The sequence below is a fragment of the Bombyx mori genome, chromosome 16 (genome assembly GCF_030269925.1).
Source record: "Bombyx mori chromosome 16, ASM3026992v2".
Taxonomy (NCBI): Eukaryota; Metazoa; Arthropoda; class Insecta; order Lepidoptera; family Bombycidae; genus Bombyx; species Bombyx mori.
In genome coordinates, this window is record NC_085122.1 from 6,698,109 (window position 1) to 6,715,434 (window position 17,326).

The 17,326-nt window shown below is 48.8% G+C and overlaps 1 protein-coding gene and 1 long non-coding RNA gene across 3 annotated transcripts; one reads left to right on the forward strand and one right to left on the reverse strand.

Moving 5' to 3' along the window:
• Positions 1–1,356: 1,356 nt before the first annotated feature.
• Mif (macrophage migration inhibitory factor) lies at positions 1,357–17,188 on the forward strand. 2 transcript variants are annotated; one of them, NM_001046734.2, is given in 4 exon segments: positions 1,357–1,381; positions 6,245–6,482; positions 7,279–7,451; positions 16,998–17,188. In NM_001046734.2, coding segments are annotated over 3 exon segments (360 nt in total). In that variant the 5' UTR covers positions 1,357–1,381; positions 6,245–6,374; the 3' UTR covers positions 17,077–17,188.
• On the reverse strand, positions 7,469–16,208 carry LOC134200334 (uncharacterized). The gene is made up of 2 exons (XR_009975193.1): positions 16,077–16,208; positions 7,469–7,729 (listed from the first exon to the last, which is right to left on the reverse strand). It is a non-coding gene; the product is annotated as an uncharacterized LOC134200334 (long non-coding RNA).
• Positions 17,189–17,326: the final 138 nt, after the last annotated feature.

The following is a 17,326-nucleotide window of genomic DNA, read 5'->3' on the forward strand; positions in this document are numbered from 1 at the left end:
CATTAAAGAGTAGGTAACTCAGCAATTCCTCAAACAAAACAATTACGATTTCAAGTTAATCACTAATACTTCAAGAGAATGTTATACAATCAGGAAGAACACCTATTGCGCCGTCAATTCCTCGAGAGTATGTCCCGTGATCAGGACGACACATTCATTTCCAATTGGCAACCGATGTTTAGCGTTTCCAAATCTGTCGTTCAATCCTTAAATTCCTTCGTACTTTCCTAAAAATAATATTTAACGTTTTAAATGTAGTGTGGCGGCTCATTAAGTAGAAAGACTCAACCTGTATATAGGAAGTCGAAAAGAAAAGTAAGATTATAAGATGGCAGTAACAAAAGATGTGGAGAAAAAAAACATGTAGGTAAATAGTTTTATAAAAGTGATTGACTTTACATGTTATTTAGAGATAAACGTGTCCCCTACATGCAAGGTGTTTGGACTGTTTAGCATCTGTGAACGTGTAGTAAATGTGGGAAAATGGAACCAAGTCGTTGTCGTTTTCTCGGGCTCTTTTAAAAAGTCTACTGAAGCCTCAATAAATAACGAGCAGACTTTATTTCAACACATCTCATCTCGTTTTATTACCTATTTATATTTCATACTAGCTGACCCGGCAGACTTCGTAGTGGCTCAATCGATAAACAAAAGACCTAAACTTTTGTATAAAATAAACATAAAACAAACAAAAGGAACCCGTCCGACGAGGGACAGATTAAAGGAAAAACCAAATTGTTATTTTTACCTTTGTTACCTTTTAAACCTTCTCTGGACTTCCACAAATAATTCAAGACTAAAATTAGCCAAATCGGTCCAGCCGTTCTCGAGTTTTAGCGAGACTAACGAACAAAAGCAATTCATTTTTATATTTATAGAAGAAGAAGATAGTAGATAATTTTTCACATCGAGGGTTAAAAGGCTATTTGGTTTAAGCGACATCAGCAACATTTATCTTTGTAATTAAAGGTTCGTTTTATATGGTATTAGTATCAAAAATTTGAATCAATTAAGTTTACCCCATTCAAATAGTTGAAGAAGGTTTTTTGTTGTGATATTTCTTTCAATTTTTTAACTTTAAATGGCTCTCCTGTAAATTTGCAAAAATATCTTTGAAACTGAGATGGGAGAGGCCTGTGTACAATAGTGGATGTAAGAACTGGCCTTTCTTACTATGTAACTATCGTAAGTATATTACGTACGAAGATTATGTTTTATTATCTAACACAAATACCACAGTGGACGACGTAGGCTGATGATGATGAGGAAACCAAATAGCCTTTCACCCCTCGATGTTAAAAATTCAAAAAAGTTAAAAATTACGCTGTATAGTGTGATACCTTCGCCTTTCCTGTTCGAAAAATCAAACTAACAAACTACATACCGTAAAATGGGGTAAATAGGGACAAAATCGAACTTCAGATTAATTTTAACATAGTTCCAATTAAATAGTCACTGCTCAACCAAAGAAATAAGTTGAGTCTTGAACGTACCTAGGTGATAAAAACTGTTACATTATTATTAAAAATCAGAAGAAGAACCATTTAAAAAAAATAACAATTGGGACACGTTTACAGAGACTTAAAACAATGACTCACGCACATCATGTCCACGACTACCTTCTCTCACGAACGCCGCCGATCGAATGAATGTTTCGAGCAAAGGCGTTGCTATTTATAGGCACCTGGCGCGATGACGTGACTCTCGCCCCACCACCTGACGTCACTGAGTAGAGGGGCCGGGTAGTGACAAATTATCTAACACGGCCTCTCCTGACAGCTGAACGGCCTCGTCAGCTTGGTTCCCTTCAGGCTGGTCTCCCTCGACCACCCAAACCTGGTCTTCCTGCTCCTCTTCAACACGATCACCATGGGACTCATTCTCATTGGGACTCATTCTCATTGGATAAGTGCCCATCGTGTTCATCGTCATTTAAAACAGAAAACTCTTAGTAAGCTGCTCAATGTCTGTTCTTGCTATTATTAGTAGTCACCCACTCCAACCAGACCACAAGTGTGCACTTCCAGTGATCATATCAGAATAGGCGGCTACCAATATCCGTATACGTTAGACACATACGGTATAGAAAAACGCTTAAGGTTAATTGTTTCGCCAATGAATGAGTCCGGATATTCAGACACTGAGTAAACAATCACTTGCGTCATTGTCAATTGCCAAATGCCAACAAACTTTGAGACATAACCGTTAGCATTACCATCCAATAACCACTATCGGGGTTTTTAGAGGGCAATATCAACTACGAAGCGTTGCCACAATGTCGGGGCACAGCCACAATGTCGGGGCAAAACAACAGCCACAATGTCGGGGCACTGCCACAATGTCGGGGCAAAACAACAGCCACAATGTCGGGGCAAAACAACAGCCACAATGTCGGGGCACAGCCACAATGTCGGGGCAAAACAACAGCCACAATGTCGGGGCAAAACAACAGCCACAATGTCGGGGCAAAACAACAGCCACAATGTCGGGGCAAAACAACAGCCACAATGTCGGGGCACTGCCACAATGTCGGGGCAAAACAACAGCCACAATGTCGGGGCACTGCCACAATGTCGGGGCAAAACAACAGCCACAATGTCGGGGCACTGCCACAATGTCGGGGCAAAACAACAGCCACAATGTCGGGGCACTGCCACAATGTCGGGGCAAAACAACAGCCACAATGTCGGGGCAAAACAACAGCCACAATGTCGGGGCAAAACAACAGCCACAATGTCGGGGCAAAACAACAGCCACAATGTCGGGGCATTGCCACAATGTCGGGGCAAAACAACAGCCACAATGTCGGGGCATTGCCACAATGTCGGGGCAAAACAACAGCCAGCGGCACGCGAGCAGTGCGCGCATTGCTGAGCAGTAGGGGCGCCACCAGCAGGCCCATCCACCAAGACGCCTCTGCGCGCCTCGGCCGGCACGCACCACCACTGCCTCTGGAGACCACTCACCACGCCAGGGCACCATGTGTGGCGGGCGTCCCGCTCGACCGTCCTGATAGATAATCCAAAGGCATCATAGCCCCAACGAGTGAAGCAGCAGGCCGCAGATCGAGCGACATCGCCCTCTGCATCACTGCCAGCCGTACGGCACCGTGAAGTTGGCGGCTCGCGAGCATCACGTACAGTGTGCATACGAGCAGTACGTCCGGTATGCACGCCAGAAACAGGCGAGCGCGCGCAGGCAGCGGCACGCGAGCAACACGTGCAGTATGCACGCCAAAAGTAGATGAACGCGCGCAGGCAGCGGCACGTCGCTGCCGCAGGAACCATCGAGGGGCCCGAGCTGGCGACAATGCCCGTGAGGCACCATCCTCACCATTGGGTAAGGTCCACGGATTGAGAAAAATAACAAATAAAGTATGGAAGCATCAAAGTAAGCAGTAATTGTAAAACAAAACAAAGTTCAGAGTTTTACTCTACTGTGGGCTATTTGAGTCCTTTATCCCACTTCTGATATTAAAAATCAGAAGAAGAACCATTTAAAAAAAATAACAATTGGGACACGTTTACAGAGACTTAAAACAATGACTCACGCACATCATGTCCACGACTACCTTCTCTCACGAACGCCGCCGATCGAATGAATGTTTCGAGTAGACATGTGTAAGTAATGCGAGTGATATTACTCGGGTAATATTACTCTACGATGTAATGCAACATCACACATTACGCGAAGGAAACAAACATCACAGTATCACCCAACATGTTTCTTTCTTTGTCGTGTAATGTTGCTTAATACACGAACGGAACCGAGCGACCGAGACAGACCGATCGACGCAAAATAAATGAGCAAGCGACACGGAATTATTCCTAGTGATTTTGAACCGTATGTCCTGGCCGCTAGGTACATTTTTATACCTATGGTACGTCTGAATTTTAATATAGGTATTTGTGTTTATATTTTTCATGCGGCCAGCCGGTAGCTCCCCGCAAGTACTTACTTAATTTTTTATTCGCAACTTTTGTAAAATCGCTAGTCGCTCGTAATTGTTTAGTAATATTTCATATTAATTTTTGTGTTTGATTTGAATTACTTAAGCACTTGTTTGAAGATAGTTTTATTATTTGTTTTAATGCGTGTTTAATAAGTGAAAGAAATAACGGCGTCTAAATGAAAGTACATTCCTCCTTGGATGCACTTTGAAGATATCGCGCCGAAACAATGCATCTACTGCTCTCGTATATTAACATTATTGTCGAGCTCAATTTGCAGTCTAAGTCGCCCTATGAAATCCGTTCATCCCACAATAAATTATATTAAGTAAAAAATAAAATTATTATATTATTAAGTAAGTCAATCTGTCAAGTAATATAACAGTGTATTACAATACAAAGTTCATACTTTGTATTGTAATACACTACTGTAATGACACACCCGAATCATTACCTAAGTGATGTGTTTATACACATCACTTAGGTAATGATTGATGAAAACATTACACATCACTCTTAACATTACTCGGTGCGTTCAATAGATACTGTGACGACGAATACATTGTATCTATACACCCGAATCATTACCTAAGTGATGTGTTTATACACATCACTTTGAACGCACCGAGTAATGTTAAGAGTGATGTGTAATGTTTTCGAGTAATATCACCTATCTGTAAAAGTGATGTCATATCACATTACATTGGGAAGTGATGTTTTGCGCAAGTCTAGTTTCGAGCAAAGGCGTTGCTATTTATAGGCACCTGGCGCGATGACGTGACTCTCGCCCCACCACCTGACGTCACTGAGTAGAGGGGCCGGGTAGTGACAAATTATCTAACATTATTTTAATTATTCAATTTAAAGAAATAATCGGTAAAATAATGGCCGTCCCAATTTACCCGGCGTCCGGGGTAAATTGACACGGTTAAGGGTTAAATTGGGATATTTGTAAGGGTTGTCAACTCGCAGTACTACGATATATAGGTAGGTGCCATATAATTATTTATATGGACCGAAATGATGAATACAATCCATAATTTAAGCACAATACACAACATAGTGTAAATTAAGCTGGTTTCTATTCCGAAGCGATGTGACGTGAATGATAATCAACAATACAATGATCAAAAAAAGTATGTGCATGTTATATTTTAGAAAATTATTATTTAATTTCCTTAAAAATCACAACTCTGAAACAAAATCATAAAATAGAATAAAAAATAGAAAACAAAAGGACTGGAAATGCATTAATACCATTTTATTTAATCAACATTTTCAAAATGATCTTTGAGCAAGAGTAAGATATCAGGTGAATAAGATAAAAAAACAGCTTTATCTGATTACTGCCAATAATAACAAAAATAAAAGAAATTCTTTCTAAGCTAAATAACTAAACTCAATTAATTCACTCACTCATAATTGGATATCTCGGATTTTTAATTAATGTTACATTTAAAATCTGAGGCCTGTTTTTATTTGTGTGTGTTCGTTGTGAATGTTAACAAAATCATGATTCGACGCGTGAATAGATTCTGAAATAACAAAAGTTTTGATTCGTTTGAGTTCTTTTAACTTTTAATTTTTTTTATTGCTATAAAGGATATACGACCGGGCAGATATTACAAGGTAAATGTCGCGAAAAAAAGTAATTTTATATATACTTTTCTTTTACCTATAATACTTACATAAACTAACTGATAAACACATTAATCTTCTTTACATCACGCAATTAAGTGATAGTATCGGCTAAAAAATCTATTATAAGATATCAGAGACAACCCTAACAAGCCATCCCTATTTTGTCTTTTGGCGTTCCAATTTTGTGTTTTCTCGTCCCTCATTTTTCCAGTCTCGTTCCAAATTACCCTACATACGTCCCAATTTTCCCCAAAAAGAAAGGAAAAATTATACATTTTTTATTTTGTCGAAATATTGTATTTAAAATAAGAATATTGCAACTTACCGTTTGTTGTGGTATTTCCAGGTGTATTAAAAACTTATATAAACTGTGATCTTATTGAAAAAACAACGATAATATTACTTTTTTTAAAAGTTCTGTAAGCTGTTTTAAAACGCACTTTTCAACCACTATTTTCAATTTAATTTGACGAATTTTTGGGACCAACTTAACTCATATTTAGTACTTCCATAGTTAACTTGGTTTTTCTTCTATACATTGATAGATATTAACATAAACAAAATTAGGTAGATTCCGTGCTACAGGTACTTTGAGAATCTTCCGCAGGTTTGTCCCAATTTACCCCAGGATCCCAATTTACCCCATGTCATGGTATTTGTTTGTTTGTATTGTATCTCTAGTCTCTAGTCTCTACGACATAGAAAAGATCGTAAATTTTGCATTTCTCCTAAATAAATCGACGTCTTCTCGTTTAAAACACAACAATAATCTAAAATTATATAATGCCTCACTTTAGAATAGAAACCAACATTTCAAGATCAAAAATCCCAGCTGATTTTGTGGTAAAAGCTATACCGGTGTTAGCTAAAGCTCTTGGTAAACCTGAACAGGTACAGTAATTACATCACTGCAATATTTACATATTATTTTAGTCATTAATTATTTTCCTTAAGTTCTGAAAATCTTTTCTGTATTTCTATTGGAAATGTACACAGTTGGGAATCAGTATCAACTAGATTTTATTACAGACCATATTTTCCCATTGGCCTAAGCGCCATTAATAACTTTAATAATTCTCACTTACAACAGGACACTAAGGTCATTGTTAAAAACTATGTTTCTTGGCTTTCCATTATATCATGTGTATCATCTAAATAACCTATTGTTTGACCTTGTTATTGCCAGTACTATATTTATTACTTCTCTTTAGTACTTGCAATGAAATACAAAATATATCATTAGTAGATGTGAAAAATACTTTTGGCATTTGAATCATTCCATAAAATATAATGAACATTAGTGGCACAACCAATTATAGTTTTACCTAGGGCTGTCACTAAAATATCAGCTGATACTAAATTTTAAATGAAACTGTAATTCTGATCCTACAGTCTGGAATCCAAACTATCAATCTCAGCAAAAATTGACAAATTGTATTTTCAATTCTTAGCACAATGATATGTCTTTTAAATAATACCCATTAAGTATAATGTCCACTGTCAGACAACATGAGATAACTATTCTTGTCTATAGATATCCTACTGAAAATCTGATCATGTATGACCAGATACAAGCGTCACAATCTGGTCTGGTCAGGTTTTATTAGGATAAAAATCTGGTCAGGGACAGGGAGTTCAATTTTATTTTTATCATAATAGTTTATGTAAGTAAAAGTAAAATTTTCAGTACTGTGTTGTCACAGTAATTCCTGAAATGTTGATGAGTTTCGGTGGATCCACTGAACCCTGTGCCATAGCCAACCTGATGTCCATTGGTTCTCTGGGTGTGGAGCAAAACAAGAAGCATGCTAAGGTTCTTTTTGAATTAGTTGAAAAAGAGCTGGGTGTACCAACAGACCGGTTTGTACTCAAATATGTTTTTGTCTAAACCAATCCCGTAATTTATTAAATTTAAAATAACAACAAGGTTCAATATTACAAATTAGTACTTAGTTTTTAGTACTATTAAGTACATTCAGACAAATATTATGGTAACACCCAAATATTTTGTTGAAACAAATCTCTGCTTTTACTTAACTTATTTTTACAGTACCGTAACCGTAACATATTTTCTTCCTTAAATTGTCTTATCAGTACATCTTCTTAAGTCCAGCTTGCATTTATTATTTTGTAATCTTCTGTAAAAAAATTGATCGCTTTTTTCCTGAACTTTTCTTAACACCCATTACTAGTAACACTATTTGCAATTAGCATTACTAAGCTTTACTACAGTAGTAGTTTATGAAGTCTGATAATGTTTCCTCATCATAATCATCTCTATAATCTTCAGCGGTGGTATTCTGAACTCTTAGTGAGTAACGGCTGCCCCGCCCTTCAAACCGAAACGCATTACTGCTTCACGGCAGGCAAATAGGCACAGTGTTGGTACCTACCCGTGCGAACATACAAGACGTCCTACCACCAGACAAAAACTACCATATTTTAGTAAAGCTCTCAAGATATCTCAAGCGTGTAACAATCGTAAGCTGCGAAGGTAGCATTTTCGAGATTTTGTGAATAGATGAACAAAAGAACTTGTAGTAAGTGGTGATTGAGTCGTAAACATTTCAAGGTGAAAGCAGTCATCCACATTTGACTTATGAACCGGTATGAAATACGTATTTTATTGGTATTAATTGTGTCACTGGAACCCGTGCATGATTTAGAAGAAAAAAAAACGGTGATTCCAACCTTATACTACTACAAATACTCTTTAATGGTGGTAGGGTGTCTTTTGAGCCTGCACGAGCAGGTACCGCCAGCCTGGTACGCTATTCCTGGAAGCAGTAATGCAATTTGGTCTGAAGGTTAGGACAGCCGTTGTAGTATAAAACTGAGTTTTGCCTTAAGGTGGATAGCGGCGGCATTTACATCTTTACAACATTTTTTTTTTATTGCTTAGATGGGTGGACGAGTTCACAGCCCACCTGGTGTTAAGTGGTTACTGCAGCCCATAGACTTCTACAACCATAAATGCGCCACCCACCATGAGATATAAGTTCTAAGGTCTCATTATAGTTACAACGGGTGCCCCACCCTTCAAACCGAAACGCATTACTGCTTCAAGGCAGAAATAGACAGGGTGGTGGTACCTACCCGCGCGGACTCACAATAGGTCCTTTTTTTTTTTTTTTTTTTTTTCCGGGCCGAGGGCCGAACCTCCTACGAGGTCCCCGCGCCTAGGGGGCGCGCGGGGTATGTGAGACTCAACGATCTGCAGGTGTTGAGAGCAGACCGCGGGCCCAAGGAATTTAAGGCCCACCCACTAAACGACTCCCCTGCACTCTTACACCCGGCGTCCGATCTCCGTCCGGGGTCAAAACCCGGTCAGAGTAGGGGGGTTCCCGCGGTCAACACTACAACCAGACACTCGGCGCCACCCCGAGGACGCCCGACCGACGGGTCGTCGAGGCGATAGTCGACGACCAACGACGTCAGTCTCCGCGGTACGGCGGCCCTTCAGGCCGCCCGGGCGATGCCGCTGGTGTTCCGGGATACCCCGCTGGGCCAGAACCAGCCTGCCGGGTCGGAACGCGATACACCGCCGACCGGGTTGCTCTTCCACAGTATGTTCGGCGACGACAGCGACGACGAAAATGCGGACCGCATCGCAGTCCGCAGCCGCCGACGCGTCGTCCCGTCCTCCTGGTGCCAGCGCGCTAGAGTGACGGTAGCGTGCGGCGCAGTCTCAGCCCCCTTAGGTCGCCCCGTGACCATCACCGGGAGGAGACTGCCTCCTCATAGGGGCCGGAGCTGGACAAACGCCCTCCTCCGACCCCCGGCTCGACGGCGGCGGCACGGCGCCGAGAGGGAGGAAGAGTTCTCCCTCTCCCGTTCCGCCGCCTCCTTCTGCGAGATGGTGGACTCGCAGAAGTCGAGCATCGCCTGCCAGGACTCATCGCTGCCGAGCATCGCAGCCACGACGGTCGGAAGCGACAAGTCCGGTCCTATTTTTGCAACGAGGACGCGGCGCTGCTCCGCGAAAGCGGGGCAGCACGCGAGCGTGTGCTCCGCCGTGTCCTCGTTGCAGCCACTGCAATGGTGGCACTTCGGCGTCGGCTCCCTCCGGGCGACGAGGTGCAGGTAGCGACCGAAACAGCCGTGTCCCGTGAGCACCTGCGTCGCTCGGAAGGTGAGACGTCCTCGGTCGCGATTCACCCAGTCCGAGAGGACCGGGCGGATCGCCTCGACGGTCCGTCGCCCGTTGGCGGGGTCCGCCAGGCGGCGAGACCACGCCTCGAGCACGGCACGCCGAGATTGAAGCTTCCGCGCTCGAACTTCCGCCGCGCCGGGACGCGGCTCCCCCCTGGAGCGGAGATCACATCGCCACGCGTAATCCGCAGCAAGCGCCTCCGCTTCCAGGTCCCAGGGAGGCGTCCCGGCGAGCACGCACGCCGCCTCGAACGAGACGGTGCGGTACCCACGAACCGCCCTGACCGCAATCGCGCGCTGCGGACGTCGCAACGCTGCGACGTTGTCACGGGTCAGGGCGTGGCACCATACGGGCGCCCCGTACAGTGCCATTGACCGCACCACCCCCGTGTAGAGGCGGCGCACCACCATGTCGGGACCCCCGACGTTCGGCAACAGCCGACTCAGCGAGCCGGCGGCTGCCATCAGTCGGGGACCCAATCTTTCGAAGTGAGCACGGAAGCTCCAACGACCGTCCAGTACGAGGCCGAGGTACCGCAACCCGGTCGCCTCGATCTCGACGCGAACGCCTCCGATCACGAGGTGGGCCCCCTGAGGCGGCGCTCTCCGGGCCCCGTGGAACAACAGGGCCTGGGATTTATCGAACGCCACCTCCAGACCCAGCCTTCGGATCCTGCCGACGACGAAGGCCACCCCCGCGCAGGAAAGACGGGCAGACTCGCGCAAGTCCCTACCCCGGGCCACGACCAAGGTGTCGTCCGCGTAACAAACTACGCTTAGACCCGGGAGAGGAGCGCTAAGGGCACCCCGCAGGACCCAGTCGTAGCCGATGTTCCACAAGAGAGGGCCAAGGACCGACCCCTGTGGGACACCGCGCTCGACGGGGAAGCGGAGCACCGCCCCACCGTGCTCGGTGCACATGACCGACCTGTCCTCGAGGTAGGACCCGATCAGCCGACGGAGATACGCAGGGACGCCGTGATACTCCAGCGCCCCTGCGATCACCGACCAGGGCAGGGTGTTGAACGCATTGGCGATGTCCAGGGACACCGCCAGTGCAACCCCGCCCCTGCCGACAGCCTCATCAGAGAGGGCGCGCACGCGCATCACCGCGTCGATGGTCGAGCGGCCCTCCCTGAATCCGAACTGCTCCGTTGACAGATCGGGACCCACCCCCGCCAAGTGCTGGACGATGCGGGCGGCCACCACTCGCTCGAGCAGTTTTCCCGCCTCGTCCAGCAACACGATTGGACGGTACCCCGCAGGTGAGTCTGCAGGGCGTCCCTCCTTCCTCAGCAAAACAAGTCTGCCCGTCTTCCACTGTTTCGGAAACCGTCCCGACTCGAGGCAGGCTTCAAAGAGCCGCACGAGCCGGTCCCCAAGGGCACCGAAGGCCAAATCCCAGACCCGACCATGAACACCGTCAGGGCCGGGGGCCGCGTCCTTCCTCCGCATCCTCGACACGGCCGCCCGAATCTCCTCCTCCGAGATGCTCGGAGGGACCACCTCAGCAGGGGCATCACCGCTCACATCACCCCGTGGCGGCGCGCCCATGGAGGGGGGCTCGAAGTCCCTCTCCATCCGCGGGAACAGCCCGGAGACAATCTCCCGCAGCTGCTGAGGCTGGAGACGCTCTGTCACCGGGAGCGCCCACGGCCGCAATTTCTTGCGGACCGTTTGGTACGGGCGCCCCCAGGGATCCTGGTCGAGCGTCTCTAGGAGCGTCTTCATGCTCTGAGACTTGGCCTCGCCGATGACCCGCCGCAGTGCCTCCTGCTTCTGACGGCAGTCGGCATGCAGGCGGGCCGCTACCTCCGCGAAGTCCGCATCGCGAAGGCGGCGACGGCGGTGGCGGGCGCTTCGGCGGCGCGCCCGCACGCACTCCTCTCGGAGGAGCGCGATCTCGGGCGTCCACCAATACGCACCACCACGTGGAGCGCGACCGCTGATCCGGGGCATCGAAGCATCGCAGACGCGACGCATTGTACCCCGGAACCAGTCGGCCTCCGACTCCACGTCCACTAGACGCGCGGGCATCGGCGCCCACGCGGCCACTGTGGCCGCCTCCACCGCGAGCACCTTGTTCAGGCGCTTCAGTGCCCATCGTGGGAATGATCGGGGAGCGCTACGCGGGAGCTCCTCCTCGCCGCGGGCGTCTTCAGCCGGCGCGTTCAACGAGCTGGAAGCAGAGAGCTCGAATCGGACAAACCGATGGTCCGAGAGCGTCTCCGCCCCCTCGAGGACACGCCAGCCAAGGACACGGCGCGCGGCGGATGAGGACGCAAACGAAACGTCCACGTGTGATTCCCCATTCCACCGCACGCAGGTCGCGACCGAACCTCTGTTCAAAAGACAGAGGCCGGTCGCGAAGGCCCACTCCGACAGGAACTCGCCGCGTGAGTCCGTGCGAGGGGAACCCCACGCCGTACATTTGGCGTTGAGGTCCCCCGTCAGTATCAACGGGCGAGACTCGAAGCGATGGATCAACGCCTCGAGCCCACCCAGAAACTGCTCGAACTCGGCGAGACTCGTGTTCGGAGAGAAGTACACCCCGATCACGACGGTTTCGTCGACCCTAACTACGACGTACCCGGGTCCCTTGGCCACCATTCCAAGGGGGGGTAACGCCGCCGACTGTCGCATCACGATCGCCACAGAGCCATCGACATCTCCGGCCCAGGAATCCTCCCGGTCGGGAGGTACAAAGTATGGCTCCGCGACGATCGCGATGTCGATGAACCACTCCGCCATGGTGTGGACGAGGAGATCCTGCGCCCTGGCGGAGTGGTTCACATTCGCTTGGAGGAAGCGATGGACGTGACCCATTATTGAGGTGTCACATCCATCGCTCCCTCGTCTTCCGTCCCGCCTTGCGGCTCGACGGCCGCGGCGGGAACTGACGGGCCGGCTGCTTCACGTGCAGCCGGCTCTCTCTCTGCTTTTTTCTTCTCTTTTTTCCCGCCACGCCGCCTCTTTGTGGAAGAGGGGGCGGAACAGCAGGCCGGGCCTCCAGCTCGATGATCGGCCCGCCGCTTCGCCGCGTCGCACAACACGCAGTGTGGCGTGGCGGCGCTGCAAGAGGCTGCCTTGTGCCCAGCCTGACCGCAACGGAAGAAAAATTCCGCTGCGATCCACAGCCGATGGGCACTTGGCGAGGCCGTGACCGGTGCCAAAACACCGGAGGCATCGCCATGGACGTGCCTCCTGCAACTGCACGTGGGCTATCACCCAGCCCACGCGCAGCCTCCCCGGCGAGTCGGCGGGCCGACCTTGTGGAGGCGTGGCCAAAAGAGTGGCCACCTGCACAGGGCAACGCGCCCACACAGTGAAAGATCCAGAGTAACAACTCCGAGGCTCCCCCACCTTCACTTGTGCGAGGGCGCAGTTGCCCTGCGACGCAATAGCGGCGGCCACTTCCTCCTTAGTGGCACATTCATCCAGGCCCGTCACTTTGACTTCCGCCATCTTGACAGGCCTATCTATGCGCACCACTTCCGGGTCCGGCAGAATTTCGCGAAGCCGGGCTGCCAGTCTGTCTGCGGCCGCGCCGGAGTCAGCACTAGGACATACCAACAGCCGAGCCCCGCTGGCCGTCTGCCGGACTCGGAGTCCCCCTTCCACACCTATGGCGTCAACGTCGACGCTACCGCGCGCCCGAGCCATCACCTCCCCATAGGTGAGGCCCTTTTCCTTGCCAGCCGGCAGCAGTTCTAATACGACCGCTGCCGACCGTGGGGCGCGCGGTTTCTTCACCTTGCGCCCTTTTCTCCCTCCCCCAGTCGTCGCTCGACCCATTGCTTGAGGGGAGGCGACCGCAGGGGTGGTTCGGGTGCTTGGCGCTGCAGCCTTCCTTCGTCTCCGCCTCACCACCGTGTTCCAGGCTTCATCCATGTTGGACGGAGCAGGAGGTAATGGGCGGGGCTGGGGGATTGGCGCCGTCTCAGCGGCATTCACGCCCCTCTCTCGCTTTTTGCGGCTTCTGCCAGGCCCCACCTTGGCAGGCTGGGGCGGGGCAGAAGCAGCGGCCTGGGGCGGGGCAGAAGCAGCGGCCTGGGGCGGGGCAGAAGCAGCGGCTTGGGGCCTCGTGGGCTGGGCGGGCGTTCGTCGTCCAGCGGGCTTGGCCGGTGCACGAGAGCTGCGCACCGTTCGTGTGGCGGGTGCCATACGCACCTTGGCTGCAGCCCCCGTGGGCGCTGGTACAACTGCGGTCGCTGTCGCATTTGTGGGCACAGGCCGCTCGTGCGCCAGTGGAGGCCTTGCGCGTTCCACCGTAGACGTGCGGGCCTCCATTATCGCGAGACACCTCTTTAGTTCCTCTATCTCGCGGTCTTTATCCGTTGCTTCCTGCGGTGAGGGCACGGGTGGCGGAGAGGCCGAGCTGCCTTGGCATCCCACGACATCGTCAAGGACCACACGCATCCTGGCCATCTCCTCCCGCACCCGAGCACTCTCCGCACGAAGCTCCGCGTTTTCTACTTGGACGGAAGTGTATAGTGCCTGCAGTTGCTCCATTTGCAACCGCAGGCTAATCACTTCGTCCGTGCTTGTCCGTTTTAGGAGATCGTCCAGTCGTGTCTCCACGGCGGTGGCCACACGGTTCAGGGCTTGCACATATGTGCCCTTCAACGAGCCCGATTTGGTCGCCACCGCGGAGACAACCTCCTTCGAGACTACGAATGTCCCCCGTGGATCCGTAGCCTCCATTTCTTTGACGAGGGAGCGGGATAATCGCTCAACCTCCCCTTCCCTCACATGAGCTGCATCTCTACGGCGGGAGGCACTGGTCCGCACCGGGGTGGTGACAACCGGTTCGCCGTAGGTCACCGTCAAATTTCGTGCAGGTCCGCATCCTATGGGGGGTAACGCCGTAGCATTCACCAGCCCTTCCTCGACTGCCAGGAACTTGGCAGGTGCGGGTTCCACCTCCGAGGACTCGGAGGGAGCGGGAGCCGCCGGTCGTTTGACCGACTTCCGCTTCCTTCGAGCTCTCGGGTCAGCCTGGTTCCGACTGACGAAAAGTCCGGCGCTGTCGTGGACGAAAAGTGGCGACTCCCGACCGCTCGACACGCAGCCCCTTGCGGAGCTTTGGGTCGAGCGCAGTGAGAGCGCACTGTCACAGCGCTCGGGGTGCACGAGTGGGATCCTCTCCCTTTCGCGGCTCGTGCTGCCGCCGCCTTCCTCTTGGCAATTGTTGCCCCCCCCAGAATACGAGGGGCAGCGTGCCTCCGATTGCTCAGAGGCACGGAGGGATTCTCCTCCCGCTGAGCGAGAGGTACCCTCCTGGGGTAATATCTTTTTGCAATTGTCCATTTTCATTTTTTTTCCTTTGTTATTTAACCAGGGGTTTGGTCCCCTGGGATCGAGTGATGCCCTTGGGACTGAACTCCCTCCAGCCATTCATCCCTTTGCCAGGCATCGGAGCTTGGGATTGGGGTATTTTTTATAGAGGTTTACGTCCTCGCGACCCCGTGCCTTGCGGCAGCGGTCACCGCCCCCCACTCAGTGGGGATTACGGGTTGGCCGGTCGCCCACCGAATGCCCAGGGCAACTCGGTAGACCACCGCCCGACGCTCGAAACGAGCAACCACGGAGCCACGCCGGCGAACCGGTACCCCCCATATCTGAGGGGCGCTCCCCTGTAGCCGAAGCCGGGGACATGGCAACCAGCGGCCAGCAGTCACAGAAATGCAACGCCGGCTCACTTCCACGACAACGGGGCACAGGGTGCCACCGCTCACGGCATGCCGGCAAACCGGTGCCATCGGAAGCTGCACTCTCCAGAAGGAGCACTCTTCACTTAGTGAAGAGTGTGGAGGGCGCCGACCTTCCGCTCCTCCTAGTGCTGATTTGGTCCGCGTCATCCGATCTCTTTCGTTGCAAAGCCTAGCTAAAATATCCTAATCCTAAACCTAAACCTTAACCTAATCCTAAACCTAGGACCTTAACCTATATCTAAACCTAATCCTAAACCTAGGACCTAACCTAAGAATCCTTGCAACGAAAAAGATCGGACGATACCTCTGGGAATGTCGCCCAGAGGATCCCGTGATCCGCCACCTACGGACGCGCCCGGTGGAAGTCCAGCATCTCCCTCGCAGGCGAGACCCGCAGCACGCAATCATTGCGTGCTGCAGGTCCCGTCCAGATCCCGGGCTCACAATAGGTCCTACCACAAGTCCTACCAAATTTAGTCCAGTTCTGATAATGGTATCCATAAGAAAACCATATAAGTCTTAAATTTGCCTTATGTACGTGCGCGACAAATAGATGAATAACTCAATATCACGCCAACCCATTTCGATGATTATTGTTTTTAGTGTGTATAATACATACCTAATTTGTTTTGGAATATTATTTTTTTCTATTTGTAGTCGGTTTTTGTTAAAGTATGTCTATTTACAATTATTTTTAACAATCTTTTATTAGCTTGGCATTGTATGTAACAGATTCTTTGAATGAAATCCCACTTTATAAATGTCGGATTGACTTGAAACTTCGCACACCTATCAACGACCATAGACCTATATAGTCTCAACAACCGATAACAATGAAATAATTTAATAAAATTGTCCGATTAGTAACTTGATTGAGATTTTTAGGCTTAAAGACTGTACGGACGGTTAAAACACGGTAGTGTCTTGTGCCAAGTACAGAGGCGCGTACGCGGCTGCTGCTTCTCTTGGATTTATGATAGCCGTTTCTCAGGTTCCTTCTCTGGAACCGATCGGATTATGAAATAATCATAGATCGACCTAATAACCTGTTTTCACATATGGTGCACTAAAACGGCGATTGTTCCTTGCTATGAAATGACCATAGTTAAAGACAAAAAAAAATCGTGAGGTGGTTTTTAGATTTAAGATTTTATAGTGACCACTATCAGTACTACCAATATTTCATTAAAATAACATATTTACAATAATTGACGTCTACTATCCCACGCATTTTTTCGTTAAAATGCTTTTTCCTAGTCACTTTTTAAAAAAATGATTTGCTACTATACAGTTTTTAATCTATTATTTTTATGCGTGGTAATAATAAGATCTGTAGTTAGCTCATCCTTTTTGGCTCCTTAGTGGCGAAAACATATATGTATACATACATGTACTTATGTATGTCATGTTTGTCATGTTTGTCATGTCGGAGTTCTTGGACCTGAATCCGCATAACAGAATCTAATTAAACGCATTTGTATTGTACGATTATTCCTTTCATTATCTTTTTTGAATTAATCAAAAATTATATTTTTTACAGCATGTACATAACCTTCCAAGACGAACCTACCGGCAACGTTGGATTTAAAGGAACGACTTTCCACGCGATCTTTGGATAAACATTATAAAAAACAATATCCAAACCATAGGATAAATAGCGAGAAATGATGTGCTTCCATAATAATCTATAAAATGCTTAAAATCATATTAAAATTGTCTTTAGAGTATTCTTATTGATGTTTGAAATAGTTATTGTATGTATCCTTGGCCTTAGATTAGTCTGTGACTAACCGAAGCCGTTTTTTTTTCGGGCCTGGCCGAACCTCCTACGAGGTGCCCGCGCCTAGGAGGCGCGCGGGGTATGTGAGA